At 58.4% G+C, this 14032-nt stretch overlaps 2 protein-coding genes across 3 annotated transcripts; one reads left to right on the top strand and one right to left on the bottom strand.

The window, feature by feature from the left end:
- The first annotated feature begins 19 nt into the window (after positions 1-19).
- LRWD1 (leucine rich repeats and WD repeat domain containing 1) lies at positions 20-7288 on the top strand. 2 transcript variants are annotated; one of them, XM_007468814.1, is made up of 15 exons: positions 20-209; positions 720-954; positions 1054-1170; positions 1643-1783; positions 2029-2133; positions 2400-2522; positions 2613-2715; positions 2933-3042; positions 3251-3458; positions 3963-4035; positions 4118-4258; positions 6422-6513; positions 6698-6853; positions 6935-7047; positions 7142-7288. In XM_007468814.1, the coding sequence occupies exons 1-15, from the start codon at positions 130-132 to the stop codon at positions 7286-7288; spliced, it is 1944 nt and encodes a 647-aa protein (XP_007468876.1). In that variant the 5' UTR covers positions 20-129. The 2 variants fall into 2 exon arrangements, with proteins under 2 accessions (XP_007468876.1, XP_007468875.1); XM_007468813.1 differs by having other exon boundaries at positions 130-209; positions 2601-2715.
- A 412-nt stretch (positions 7289-7700) lies between these two features.
- Positions 7701-11633, bottom strand: POLR2J (RNA polymerase II subunit J). The gene is made up of 4 exons (XM_007468812.1): positions 11519-11633; positions 10277-10366; positions 8672-8846; positions 7701-7886 (listed from the first exon to the last, which is right to left on the bottom strand). Exons 1-4 carry the CDS (start codon positions 11569-11571, stop codon positions 7851-7853), a joined length of 354 nt encoding a protein of 117 aa, XP_007468874.1. The 5' UTR covers positions 11572-11633; the 3' UTR covers positions 7701-7850.
- Between the last annotated feature and the right edge of the window lie 2399 nt (positions 11634-14032).

The raw sequence follows: 14032 nt of genomic DNA, 5'->3' as shown, positions 1-14032 counted from the left end.
GCCGCTTCCTTCCGGTCGTCGCCGCCGACGGATTCGCTCGGCGCCACCTCCTGGAATCGGACAACCGCCGGCGCCAGCACCGGATTCGCGTGCCGTCGATCAGATCCCCGCGGGCCGCGCCTCCTCGCCATGGGCCCCCTGTCGGCACGGCTGCTGATCCAGCGGGGGCGACCCAAGTGCGACCGGCTGGGGAAGATCCGGAGCCTGGAGTAAGGGCCGGGGCCACACCGCCCTCCACCAGGGCCTGGGTCGGCGGACGATCGGGAAGAAAGCCTGGGACCGTTCCTCTCTCCCTGCCCGGCCCCGTTATCACCCTGTCGGTTCGACAGAGTCTTTAATCATTCGGGACAAACGCCGTTCTCTCGTTATGAGATGGGTCGGGTAGGCCCGGAGCGGCATTACCTCAGAAGAGGGTCCGGGCTGCTAGGGAGACAGTCTTGCAGAAAGAATATGGAGCAACCTGTTGAGAGAATTACAGAGGACTGGGGAGCACAGAAAGCCCCCCTAGAGGATCAGGAAAAGCAACCTGGAGGGGGCCAGCTGCCCCAAGTTATAAAGTAGGGACAGGGTTAAAGTAAGTGGGGGAATGTTGCGGATCGGCCATGCACGCAGGAGAAATGTCAGGTGCAAAAGCCGTCGGAGGTAACCTGGGCTGCCATGGGTGCAGGGTGGGAGGCCTGCCTGCCCCCTGAGCCCGCCCTGTCTGCCCCTCTCCCCAGCCTGTCAGGGATGAATCTGCTCTCAGAGCACTTGGACCCCAAGCTCCTGAGCCGCCTGAAGCAGCTGCAAGAGCTGGACCTCTCCAACAACCAACTGGAGACGCTGCCCGCCAACCTGGGCCTGTCCCACCTGCGCATCCTCCGCTGCGCCAACAACCAGTTGGGCGATGTCACTGTCTTGTGCCAGTTCCCACAGCTTGAGGAGCTCAGCCTGGAGGGCAACCCCTTTCTGACAGTAAGTGGGCGGCCCCGCATCCCGGGCCAGCACCCTGGGGGCTTGGGCTCAGCCACAGGCTGGGGTGACCCCGAGCCAGTCTCCTCCCTCATCCCCCAGGTCAGTGACAACCTGAAAGTTTCCTTCCTCCTGCCCAAGCTCCGTAAGGTCAACGGCAAGGACGCTTCCTCCACTTGCTCTCAGGTGGAGAACCTGAACCGGGAGCTGACCAGCCGGGTAAGGGGCGGGGCGGTGTCTCTGGTGCTTGGGAGCAGTCGGGGGCCTTGAGGAGTGAGTGACAGAACTGGACATTTGGAGGACACCAAGGGGGGTTACAGGGGCTCTCTGTCCCAACCCCAAGTGGCCCTGAGCCCCTAGCCTGACTTGTTGCTTTGAGCTTGGCTGTGGCGCTTAGCCTCTTGTCCTTGGAGGTCCTGCCCTCCGCCTTGCAGGCAGGGCCTGGCAGGGGAGGCTGGGACGCTCTCACAGTGAATTTACCCTGGGCCAGCTCCTCCCTTCAGGGGCTGTCTCTCTCTCTGTGTTACTTGGGTTTGTGCAACCTGCAGCTGAGAAAGCTGTGATTCGGGGAGACGTCCCAGAGGCAGTGAGGTTGAGACAGCTCTGGCCCTGAGATTAGAGGCAGAGGTGCCACAGAAGGTCCAGGAGAGCCGGGGTGGGCTGAGCCTGAATCTGGTCCCTCTCGTGCCAGGTCACAGCTCACTGGGAGAAGTTCATGGCCGCACTGAGCCCAGAGGAGGAGGCTGAGAAGGCCCAGGCAGACTTTGTGAGGTCGGCCGTCAGGGATGTCCGCTATGGGCCCGAGTCCCTCAGCGACTTCACCCAGTGGAGGGTATGTCCTCACCCCGCTGTGCTGGGAGTCGCTTCTCCCAGCTCCTCCCTGGCTGCCACAGCCTGAGCGGCCCTGGAGGTCTCTGGCCATGAGGGGATGTGGGGAGTGGGCAGGTCAGGGAAGGAAGCCCTATGGGCTGGAAGGACTCTTCCCCAGCTCGAGAAGCACCCTCTGACTGGGCGTCTGGGGAGGGGCTGGAGGCCCCCGGGATGTGCCTAGCTTCCTGATGGCCTGGCCCCACCCAGGTGCGGATGATCTCTGAGGAACTGGTGGCCTCTGGTGGGACTCAGGTGCATGAGGCAAACATCTCAGAGAGGCCCCCAAAAGCCACCGCTATCCAGGAGCCTAGGGTGAGTGGTTCCATGGGACTTCCAGTCTCCCAGGGCTTGCCCTGGCCCTTCCTGCCTAGGGAGGCATTAGGGAAACAGGGCGTCCTGGCAGTGTGCCCAGGAGATGGCCTCCTATGCTCGAGCTGGTTCCCTCTGACCCTGGTACCCCTGGCCTCCCGTACCCATGGGAGGGTGCAGTCCAGCCTTTGATGGGGAGGAAGGAAGCCCTGGGCAGATGGGCACATGGTCACCAGGCCCTCGGGTTGCCCCTGCCCCCTCCTCCACAGGCCGGGCCAGTGGCCTCGAAGCGGCCAGGTGATGTCCCAGTCAACCTCTCTCCCAACAAGCGGGTGTGCACCTCCCCGTTGGCCCAGGTGGAGGGCAGCTCTGTGGGCTCTGCTGGCAGCCAGGTGAGCTAGCAAGGTGGCAGGGGGTGTGTGATGGGAGCAAGGCCTGGGGGCAGCCATGAACCCCCTCTGCTCCCACAGACTGTCCTGCAGCTGGAGCCCCTGCACTTCCTGCAGTGCCACAGCAAGAACAACAGCCCTCGTGACCTGGAGACCCAGCTCTGGGCCTGCGCCTTCGAGCCAGCCTGGAATGAGGGTACATCCTTGGGGGGCAGGCAGGGCAAGGGCCACAGGGTACAAGCAGAGCAAGGTTTCTGGGCACAGGGCCTGGGAATACCACCTGCAGGGGGCCACCTGGGTGGACGGGGGAATCGGGAGGGACAGAGAGCTTAAAGTGTCCTCAGAGTCAGGAGGAGGGGCTGCAGTGGGGGACTTTACAGAGAACGTTTTCACCAGGCTGACCTCTCAAACAGGGCAGGCAGGGGCCACGTCCCAGACCGTGGCCACGTGTGGCGGGGAGGCCGTGTGTGTGATCGACTGCCAGACGGGCATCGTACTGCACAAGTACAAGGCGCCTAGTGAGGTGAGTGCCGGGGCCCTGCTCCTGCATGGTGGGAGGCAGAGCCTTGGCTCCTGGGGGTAGGAGTGCTGGGGTTGGGGGGCCAGACTCGGCCACCTACTCACCAGGTGACTTTTCTTTGATGCTGGGCTCCTGTTCCCAGGCCTGATCCTGCACACGTGTGCACGTGTGTAGCTCTGCTCCTCGGTGACCCCTCCCCTTCCCTCCCCAGGAGTTCTTCTCGGTGGCCTGGACAGCCCTGACAGTGGTCACACAGGCAGGCCACAAGAAGCGCTGGAGCGTGCTGGCAGCTGCAGGCCTACGGGGCCTGGTCCGGCTGCTGCACGTGCGGGCCGGCTTCTGCTGCGGGCTCATCCGGGCCCACAAGAAGGCCATTGCGACTCTCTGTTTCAGCCCCACACATGAGACCCACCTCTTCAGTAAGACCCCCTCCCCGAGCCTCCAGGGCTCCCTTAGCACCCGTCCTGCAGCCTGACGCCTCAGGACTCCTTCCTGGGATGGCAGGGAGCTCCTGTGGCTGGCGGGCCTCATGCCGGCTGCCGAGGTCAGCGCAGACCGGTAGGAACATCAAGGCTTCATGGACAGCTGACCAGCCTTCAGATTCTGTCTCTTCCCCGCAACCTGCTCTGTGGCTTTGGAGGTTTCTGACAACCTGGGCCACGTCTGTGACCTGGGGACCTGGGTGGATCCCCTGGCCCTCTGGGTGTGATGAGGGTTATATCTGAGCAGAGACTGCGGGACATGGCTGCCTGGCGTGGGGCACATAGGTTAGAGTAAGATAAGGATGGTAGGCCCTGGAGTATTTCTTCCAGTCATGGCCCTCCCTCCCTGCCTTGGGGCTGCGGTCTCGGCCTGGGATGCAGCCAGCAGGAGGGAGCAGGGCCTCCTCAGGGCCACCTCTCTCCTTCCCATCCTCTCCTCAGCGGCCTCCTATGACAAGCGGATCATCCTCTGGGACATCGGGGTGCCCAACCATGATTACGAATTCCAGGCCAGGTGATGCTTTGCGGCAGGACTTTGGGGGATGGGCATACACCTGAGTCTGTGGCCTCACGCCCTCCCTCTCATCTGCCGGCAGCCAGCTGCTCACACTCGACACCACCTCCATCGCCCTGCGCCTCTGCCCTGTCGCCTCCTGCCCGGATGCCTACCTGCTGGCCGGCTGTGAGGGCGGCTGCCGTTGCTGGGACGTACGGCTGGACCAGCCTCAGAAGAGGAGGTGAGAACGGGCAGGGTGCCCTGAAAGCCAGTCTTCGGGGCCGGGCAGCCCCCAGTCCAGGTGTCTGACCCCAGGCACGCCTGTTGCAGTGATGCCCGCACCATGCCCCCTGCCCTGGGCAGCCAGAGGCTGTTTTCACGGGCCTCCTCACAGAGGTGTCCTGTCCCCACCTCCTGCTCATCTCTTGAGGAAAGGTCCATTTCCTCTCTAGGCTTGATCACCTCATCACTGCCCAGGTCCTGCCACTCAACAGCAGTGTGACCTTTCTCTGCCCAACATGATTTTGTCATCCACAAAGTGGGGACAGTAACTCACATCCCAGGGCTAGTGGAGGACAACGGGATGGTGTCTGGGCCAGGAGAAGGTCCAGAAGGGCCAGGTGGAGGCGTGTAGCTCCTCTGTATCACCTGGAAGGCCTGAGACAGTGCTCAGCAGGGGTCCCCTGGCCTTGTGGGGCCCAGAGCCTGGTGGGGGAGACGGGCATTAAAACCCCAGAGTGCGATTGATATCAGCTACAGAGGAAGGAGAATAAGGTGCTCCGAGAGGAGCAGGGAGGCCGAGGGGACTCCGAGGTGACCAGTGGCAGATGGACAGGTCCTCAGGCTCATGCTCTCCATGAGTCCCAAGGGAGTCAGGTGGGCAGAGGCAGGAAGGGTGCTCACACGGGGGAAGTGCAAAGGGCCAGTGGCAGGGACAGCTGGCTGACCAGGGAGAGCTGGCCACAGCTTGGAGAACTGGAGGGATTGGCACAAGGTGATGTGGCAAGGTTGCCTGGGCCAGGGAATATACTGGCCCTGTGGGCCCTGGTGAGATCCTGAATTTTATCCTGAGCGCGGGGAATAGCGTGGGAAGAATTTTAGGGCAGGTGGCAGGAGGGAACTGTAGTGACACCTCAGCACAAACCGTGGCAGTTGTCCAGCCAGGTGGTGGTGGTGTCCCCCTGCCACACCTGGGAGTCAAGCCCTGGGCCTGCCTCCTCCCTCCCTGCCTGGTCCCCAAGTCCTGTGGCGTCTCCCCCACGTCTCAGATGTGTCTGCTGCTCATGGTTGATACTCGGCTGCCTTTCTGGCTCCAGACTCCGGGCAGCTGCTGGGTGGCCTCTCCAAGCAGTGTGCCTGCAGCCACTCCCCACTGTCCTCAGGGTCAGAGCAAACCCCCCCCCCCCCCCCCCCAAAACCACACACACACACACACACACACACACACACCACACACATACACACACTCACTCACACACACACACACACTCACTCATACACAATACACAGAGTCTTTTCCAGTGGATAAAGACTCCATTTTTTCAGTTACTCAGGCCAACAATCTGGCTAACTCCTTTCTTGATTTTACTTTCTCATATCTAGTCCATCACTAAGCCCTGTTGGCTCTACCTTCAGCATATATCTAGAGTTCAGCCAGAGCTAACCTAACCACTCTGCTGCTAAAACCATCGTCTTAACATCCATCCTCTCCCTCTGGGTTATTACATTAGTTTCCTAAGAATAATCCTGGCTTTACCTCGGCCACTTCTGTGTCCTTTCTCAATGTGGCAGCCAGACTGATCCTTTTAGCACCCAAGATCGTAGTACCATTGCAGCTACCTTCCATCCAACTTACAGTTATAGCCAAAATCTTTACAACAAACCCTCAGACACTAGAAGATCTGAGCACAAGTTCCTGCTCTGATTCTGACTCCCTCCCCTTACTTCCCCTTTTATTCTTCTCCATCTATTCTGGCCTCCTGGCTGGGTTTACACCACCAGGCACTTCCTACTATTGGGCCTTTCTGCCAGCTGTGCCTTCTACCTGCAATTTCCTTTTCCCAGATGCCTCTTTAATTCATTCCCTTTCTTTCTTTAAGCCTGCACCAACCCCCCCCCCCCCCCCGCCCAAGTCTCTGGGCCTAGAAGCGCCCACTCGGCCAGTGAACTGCTCACCTCACTCAGCCTCAGAAGTGCTGCCTCGCTCTGGAGCCCTTCCTGGCCACGTCCCTGTGCCCCCTAAGTTGCCACCGCCTGTGACTTGGCACACTCAGGTGCTGGCTCCCCCTTCCAGGGCCTGGAAGCCAGGGAGGGCCCAGAGTAAGTGCCCAGCAGGTGTCTGAATGAGCGAGCGGCCCTTTGTGTGCAGCCTTCCTGGCTGACCAGCACTTCCGCTGCCCCACAGGGTGTGTGAAGTGGAGTTCGTCTTCTCCGAGGGCTCTGAGGCAACTGGACGGAGAGTGGACGGGCTGGCGTTCGTGAACGAGGACGTTGTGGGTGAGCGATCTTAGCTCGGGACAGTCTGGCTTCCTGGGACCCAGATGGGCCCTGGTCAGGCCTTCTGGGGTCACTTCTCCCTGGGCTGGAGTTTAGGCCCGAGGGCTTTGGAGGGGTCCCCACTGTGGGACATGAGTTGCCCGGAGAGGGGCCCCCGGGCACAGTTCTTCATTCTCCCCGACAGCCTCCAAAGGGAGTAGCCTGGGCACCATCTGCCTGTGGAGCTGGAGCCAGACGTGGCAGGGCCGGGGCAGCCGGTCAACAGTGGCTGTCGTGGTCCTGGCCCGGCTGCAGTGGTCACCCACCGAGCTCGCCTACTTCTCACTCAGCACCTGTCCTGGTGAGTCGCCTGCCGGCCACCCCTAACCCTGCACCTCTGGGAGCTCCGCCCCACCTCAGATTCCCATCTCTCTGCTGGCAGATGAGGGGATGGTGCTCTGCGGGGATGAGGAGGGCAACGTGTGGATCTACGACGTCAGGCCCCTCGTGGCGCAGAGGCCCCCACCGCCGGCCACCCCGCAGGCCCCCACGCAGGTAGGCACGCACACTGCTGTCCCTGCCGGGGCTGGGGCTGCCCGGGGGCCCGTGTCAGGAAGCAGGAGCCCAGCACCCTCTCTCTCCCCTCCAGATCCTTAAGTGGCCCCAGCCCCGGGCCCTGGGCCAGACAGTGGGAAGGACCATGGTGAACACGGTGGTGGCCGACCCCACCTTTACCTACCTCACGGCACTGACGGACTCCAACATTGTCGCCATCTGGAGGAGAAACCAGCCTTGACTGTGGGACGCAACTTACTCAGCTTTTAGGGTCGTGAGGGGGATCTTATCGGTGACTATTTTTTATTAAAGTCTACTATGTAAAAGAAACCTGGGGGGAGCTGTCTGTGGGCCCCATCAGGTGTCCCCCGCTGAGTGAGGCAGGCAGGCCCGGCAGCTGAGGCTCCTATAGGGCAGGGACGCCTAGAAGCGCGAGCTTTCAGTTCCTTCTGCTTGAGACGCCACCGGGCAGCCCCAGGTTCCCGGGTTTTGTCCAGAATGAGTTTGTTCCTGCCACCCTCTCAGACAGAAATCTGGCTCCCTGGGCCAGTCCTGAAATGAGGCCCCCGAGTGGCTCCGGAACAGGTCCCCCACCTCCACTGGACTGACCCAAGACTGTGACGTCACCTCTGCTTCAGCCCGCAGCTGGGTCTTTTCCTGCCACACTTTATTAGGAAGATAAGACAGACTCTGTGTACAGGACACATCGGTGTCAGGGGTGAGGGACTTTCTACAAGGAGGCCCACGGCTGGAGGAAGTGCTTTTGTCCACCTGGTGCCTGGAGAAGGGCTGGGTGCAGCCCACTACTCGATTCCTTCTTGCTTGTCTTTGATGGCCACCTGACGGGGAGGAAGGAGGCGGCACCCTGAGCTGGAATGGCCGGGTGAGGATGTTGGGAACGCAGCCTCAGCCTCCCTGACCAAGGGCTGCCAGGATGTTGGCCAGGGGCCCCAAATGGTTCCGGGCACCGGGTAGCCAGCACCCCAGGGACCCTCTAGCCAGCCCTACCCACCCCACCATGACTTCCCTGCAGCACAGGTCCTGCTGCCTGGGGTGGCAGGGAGGCGGGGGAGTAGAGGTGCTTCCTGGTGAGCCTATGACTGACAGACTGAAAATCTGACAAGCCGTGGATCTTTCCCACTCTAAATCGTGTCTGGACTTTGAAGCCCCCTGTGTGAGCAAATGTGACCACACCCATCTGGCCTTCTTGATGGTGGTACCCCACGATAAGATGAGCTGCCCCCTAGACAGACAAGCCACAGGGCAGCGGCACCACAGGGAAGAGGCTTGGAGGGACAGCCCCAGGCAGCAGGCCCCTTGCTTCCACAGGGACCATGAGAGCACAAAGGGAGACCCTGGGCACTGGGTGAGGTCCCACCCCTGGGTGCAGACAGCAGGCCCCAGGCCTCACCTCCATGACCCCTTAGTCCACACTTCCCGGACACTGTGGTGTACACCCCTGTTCTGTCATCACCTCCGCCCAGCCCTGATTTCCCCCACTGAATAAATCAGAGGAAACAACCCGGGGATCGTCCTAGGTGTGGGCATGAGCACGCTGCAGCTGTGGCCATACAGGCTGGTGTCCAGACTGACCCCAGCCCCTCCGGCACACCCAGCTCCTCACCCGGAATCGCTCTTCCAGCAGGGAGAGCTCACTGATGAGGTCTGTGATGGCATTGGTGAAGGCCTCCTGGGGGCTGTAGTCTGGTGTGGTCTGCACGCGGATGATGATCTTGTGTTCCAAGGGGTGGGGGACTTTGTAGCCAGCAAACAGCACCTGTGGGTCCTTCAGCAGCTGCCTGAGACACAGGGATGGGTGGGGTGGGGGTGGGTGGTGAGCCTAGGGCCCTTGGGGCTCTGACCCCTTGTGGCCTTCCAGGCCTTCTAACCAAGGGTCTTCCCATTGGGTTGGGGCCTGTAAGCAAATGCAGCTGCTCTCGATCTTTAGTTGTTTGTGTTGTGTGATGTGGTTGTCACCACCCCACGGCCCCTGCAAAAATGTCCAAGTAAGACAGGCATGTGAAGAGGATACAGCGTGTGGGGACTCCTCCCGTACACACACCTACATCCATGAGGATCAACGACCCTACCTAGTAAACACGGTTTCCAGCAACCTCTTCCCTCAGGAGACGTCAGGGAACCTCAACGGCCCCAAAGAAACCTCCCTAGGCAGTAAAAATCCAGCTAGTATTCAGGGAAAAAAAAGCCCCATTCCCAGCCCAAAAAGAGCATCTGGCACAGCAAATAAAGGCAGCAGGGGGAGCAGGCCCCAGGCTCTGAGCACTTAATGAAGTGGAAACGGAAATCCTCTGGGCAATGCAGGCTGGCAGCTGCCGTCCACACGCATGGGGTCCTGGTCCGCGAGGCTATGGGGAAGCGAAGCCTGAATCGTGAGCTGTGCCCTGGGCGCGTGGGGGTTTTCTCCAGATCAGCTCCCTGAAATGTGAGCGCTGGCAGGGGGCGGGGGCTGGCACAGGTGGGAACACTGGGCTCACACAGTGGGGGAGGGTGGGGGGCAGCAGGGCCCCAGGAAAGCCTGGGTGCACCACTGGCTTGGCGCTGGGCAGGAGGCATCCACACAGAAGATGGGCAACTCCGCCCCCTACTTATACCAGAAGATCAGACAAGCTCCTGCCCACGGTCTCAAACGTGCAAACCTGGGAAAGGCATGGCTTCACTGATGGCACTTTTCAGCAGCGAAATGACAAGTCTCTGGCCAATCCTACTGCTGGCCACCTACCAGGCCAGGACTTCACCGGTGCAAACACCCACCATCCAATTATCAGGAACCCACCAGGGCACCGGATGACCACAGAGGCACTCTCCCACTTCCTTCCCTTATTCTACTAAGTTACAATCTCTGGCACACACATCTTAAAATGCCAGGTGTCACTGAGGTCACTGTCACAAATGGGGGCGGGGTGGGTGGCCAAAGCTGAATGCGTCTCCATGCTTGTGAGCAGAGCCCCAAGCGGGCCTTCTTTCCTGTGGCTCACTGCACATTCACCTCCTTTAGTCAGATAACTGAGCCAACACAGGATAGTGGCTACGTGAACAGATACTGGTCACTGTCATTTTGAAGAAAAGGTACTGGGATGTGTGAATTCCTAGAGCCAGCACCCAGAAGGACTTCCTGGAGCTCAGAGAGACTTGAGAACATCTCCTGGAACTTAAGCTTGGCCTCTCAAAGAGCAACATAACCCCCAAAAGCCTTTGACTTGGAACTTACGATTTAATGATGTTTCCTAGCGTATGGTCTTCCTTGTTGATGGTGAACAAACAGGCATTGGGTACCTTGGTGTCCTTGTTAATGGTGATCCTAAGGGAGAGGCAGAGGCAACAGGTTGTTGGGGAGGGCCGGGGCTTCCCTCCTCCCCGGAGTCTAAACCCTGCCCTTCAAGGCAGGCTCAGGTCCCACCTCCTCCTGGAAGACTTTCCCATCTCTTCATCCCATAACATCCTCTGTGACTCAGAGTAGCACCGTGGCTATACCCCAAACGCAGCCACGCCTGACTCTGTGGGACCCTCGTCTCACCTCTGGATTACTCCTTCTTCCTAAAGCAGAGCTTCTCAACCTTGGCACCACTGACATTTTAGGCCAGAAAATTCTTTTCTGTATGGGGGCTGTCTGGCACACTGTGAGGTATTAGCAGTATCTCTACCACTAGATGCCAGGAGCATCCCCTTTATGACAACCAAAAATGTTTGCAGACACTGCCCAAGTCCTCTGGGGGGACAAAATGGCCCCCGGATGAGAACCACCGCTCTCAAGAGAGACTGAAGTGTCTGGTAGGGGCTAGGCCGCAGAGCAGAGCCCTGGATACCAGGCAGTTAAGAGAAGGAAAAAACAGCGTTTAAGATGGTCTTCTTTGTGCTGAGCCCTGGGCTAAGCGCTTTACATAAATTACTTAATTTAATCTCCGCTTAGAGAAAATTCTGTGATTTAATACAGTAATAAGCCCATTTTCCAGATGAGGAAAGTGGGCCTCAGGCAGATTGTCACTTGCCCAAAGGCACAGAGTTCTTAAGTGGGGGATCCGGGAGCCAAGCTCAGGATATCTGAGCACTGGATTACATTTCCCTTCACCTGCAGGCAATAAGGAGTCACTGGAGGTTCCACACTGGTGTGAGTCTCAGAGTCATCATTCTGGCTGCAGCAAGGAGGATAAAGGTGGCAGGCGGGAAGACGAGTGACGGGGGCTACCAGATCCCAGAGGAAAAGGACTTTGGAGCCAGACACACTGGGTTCGAATACAGACCGGCCACTTTCTGTGCGCCTGGGAAAGTTACTTAACCTCTCTGAAGCTCGGTTTCATCTGCAAAATGGGGAGACTCACCAACACCTAGGACTGTCTTAAGTTTGGCAGACTCCTGTCCCCCCGGCAGAGGACGGGCAGAGAAGCCCCAGAACCTGCGGGCGCTGACGGTCGAGGGTCCGCTACCCTCTCCCACCCAGGCCGGTTCCACTTACTTCTTCTCGCCCTCGAAGAGCAAGAACGACTCGAAGGCGGGAGGCGCGTTCATCCTAGCGTCGCAGCAGCCTCCCAAACCTCATACGCCGCCGCCGCCACCTCCAGAACTCGACCTATATAACTCGACCACTTCCGGGTTAGCGGCTGCTTCCGGATTATGCCGGCAGTGCCAAACCCACGTGAGGATCGGCTCGTTGCCCTCTATCGGTCTGGAGGATCTTGCGCAGGCGCGAGAAAAGCCTGCCGGAGGGAGAGGGTGGCTGGTGGCTCTGCGCATGCGTGAGTCTGGAAGGTCCTCTCCTGGGCTCACCTGCGGGCATGTTTTGACGCACGCTCCTGACGCTGGGGGCAGCTCTTTTGGTTCTGAGACATCTCTGTCTAGGCTAAGCCGGAACCCTGAGCTCTTCTCTCTGCTCCCTTTGCCCCTTGATCCCTCTTTGGAAATGTGCCCTTGGAATACATGGCAAGAGGCTCTTGAATGGAGAATGGAGCCTTGGGTTAGTGGGCAGGTGTGACCAGCCGGGGCAGAAGAAGCCTCCCCTGGGCTAGACTGTTGTGTATGGATAATCCACCTGCCAAGGCAAAAGCTGCTACAAGACTCCTGGCTGGGTTGTTACTGGTTTACCAGGTGGGCTTGTAGCCTAGTGAGGTTCTTGTTAGGGGAACAGTTGGGTGAGGGCCGGGGAGGCAGCAAGGGTATGCTGGTGGGGACAAAAAAGTGTTGCCTGCCATTTCAGTAAACAAAGAATGTTCCCGCCATCAGCCCCTGACGGTGTGCCCTGAGGGGAATTCAGGATGGAGAAAAACAGGATACTGGTCCTAGATAGTTAAGATGCATATCTAGGAATCATTTCAATGCCCAGATTCTTTCATCTTCGAAGAAAACTGCTGAAATCATTAACTTGAGATGTCTGTCTTTTGTGATTAGCGGTAATCTTTGGTGTTTGACTACAAGTGTTTTGTTTGTTTTTCAGCAAAAAACTCCTATGCATCCTGGCTCCTCCCTTACCTCTTTGGAACAGTTCCGCAGAGCAATCTGAGAGGCTGTCTCCCAGGCTATTGTCCTCAGTAAGGTCCCCCATAAAACAGAACTGGCAGGAACTCCCCTGGTGGTCCAGTTGTTAAGACTCTGAGCTTCCACAGGGGGCACAGGTTTGATCCCTGGTCGGGGAAGTTCCGCTTGCCGCTCAGTGCGGCAAAAAAAAACCCCAGAAAACAAACAAAAAACCACCCCCACAACTCGCAGGAATTCCCTGGAGGTCCAGTGGTTAGGACTCGGTGCTTTCATTGCTAGGGTCCAGGTTCGATCCCTGGTCAGGGAACTAGAATGCCACAAGCCACGTGGCATGGCCAAAACCCAAAAAAATCACGCATAAGGCGCTTCCCTTGTGGCGTAGTGGATAAGAATCCACCTGCTAGTGCAGGGGACACGGGTTCGAGCCCTGGTCCGGGAAGTTCCCACATGCCGCGGAGCAGCTAAGCCCGTGTGCCACAACTACTGAGCCTGCGCTCTAGAGCCCGCGAGCCACAACTACTGAAGCCTGTGAGCCACAAATACTGAAGCCCACGCGCCTAGAGCCCATGCTCCGCTACATGAGAAGCCACCGCAATGAAAAGCCCGCGCACCGCAGCAAAGGGGAGCCCCTGCTTGCTGCAACTAGAGAAAGCCCGCGCGCAGCAACGAAGACCCAACACAGCCAAAAAATGAATAAATAAAAATTTAAAAATATTTTTTAAAAAGTCCCACATAACTCGCAACTTTTAGGTTGTGCATTCTTGTTTTTGTTTTGTTTTCAGTCAACACAGGTATGAGAGGAACTTGAAGGGATAAGTGTATGAGTCGGTTTTGGTTGGTTGATATTTTGCAGACTACAGCTTAGCATAAAAGTCCCACTTGAGCGGTTTGAAGCAACAGGGGCTGGGGGCTCAGATTAGCTACTGAAGCCCTAACAGCTTTCCAGCTGTTTCTTCAAGGCTGGGGAACAGCTGAGGAGCCCCCAAGGAAATCTGGAGCTTCCCCCACCACTTCCCGGGAAGGACTCTTTCCTACTTAAGCTTTGAGACCTGGGGTGAGAAAATGTCATTTGCTGGAGGCCCACACCAACCTTGACTCTCCAGGCCAAGTGGGTGGGGGCCTCTTTAACTGTGGAGGAATAGAAGGCAATGACAGTGATGATGCCCCTTCACCCATCTGAGTCATCCTGGGAAAGTTTGGGCCAAGGATGCTCCTGAGAAATAAAATGTTGCCTGCCACGTCAGTAAACAAAAGATGCCGCAGCCGTCAGCCATTGCAGCCCTGCCCCCAACGGTGAGCCCTGAGGGAACTCAGGAAGGAAACAAAGAATATCTGCCAGCTAGCCATCATCAGACTGCAGCCAACCCCAAGGGTGCAGCTTGATGAAACTCAGGATGTGAAAACACGGGATACTGGCCCCAGATAGCTGAGGTACGTATCAAAGGAATGATTTTGGTGAGCCCAGACTCTTACATCTTCCGATACTAAGAAAAGCGCT

Source organism: Lipotes vexillifer, unplaced genomic scaffold (genome assembly GCF_000442215.2).
Source record: "Lipotes vexillifer unplaced genomic scaffold, Lipotes_vexillifer_v1.1 scaffold12, whole genome shotgun sequence".
Taxonomy (NCBI): domain Eukaryota; kingdom Metazoa; phylum Chordata; class Mammalia; order Artiodactyla; family Lipotidae; genus Lipotes; species Lipotes vexillifer.
This window is presented reverse-complemented; position numbering and strand designations above follow the sequence as displayed.

Excerpts from the sequence above, each read along its gene's own strand:
- LRWD1 (XM_007468813.1), top strand. The coding sequence starts at position 130 with ATGGGCCCCCTGTCGGCACGGCTGCTGATCCAGCGGGGGCGACCCAAG. Across the intron at positions 1,171-1,642 it reads ACCGGGAGCTGACCAGCCGG|GTCACAGCTCACTGGGAGAA; the intron begins GTAAGGGGCGGG and ends CTCTCGTGCCAG. Across the intron at positions 4,036-4,117 it reads GATTACGAATTCCAGGCCAG|CCAGCTGCTCACACTCGACA; the intron begins GTGATGCTTTGC and ends ATCTGCCGGCAG.
- POLR2J (XM_007468812.1), bottom strand. The coding sequence starts at position 11,571 with ATGAACGCGCCTCCCGCCTTCGAGTCGTTCTTGCTCTTCGAGGGCGAG. Across the intron at positions 10,367-11,518 it reads CTCTTCGAGGGCGAGAAGAA|GATCACCATTAACAAGGACA; the intron begins GTAAGTGGAACC and ends CCTCTCCCTTAG. Across the intron at positions 8,847-10,276 it reads CTAGGAAACATCATTAAATC|GCAGCTGCTGAAGGACCCAC; the intron begins GTAAGTTCCAAG and ends CCTGTGTCTCAG.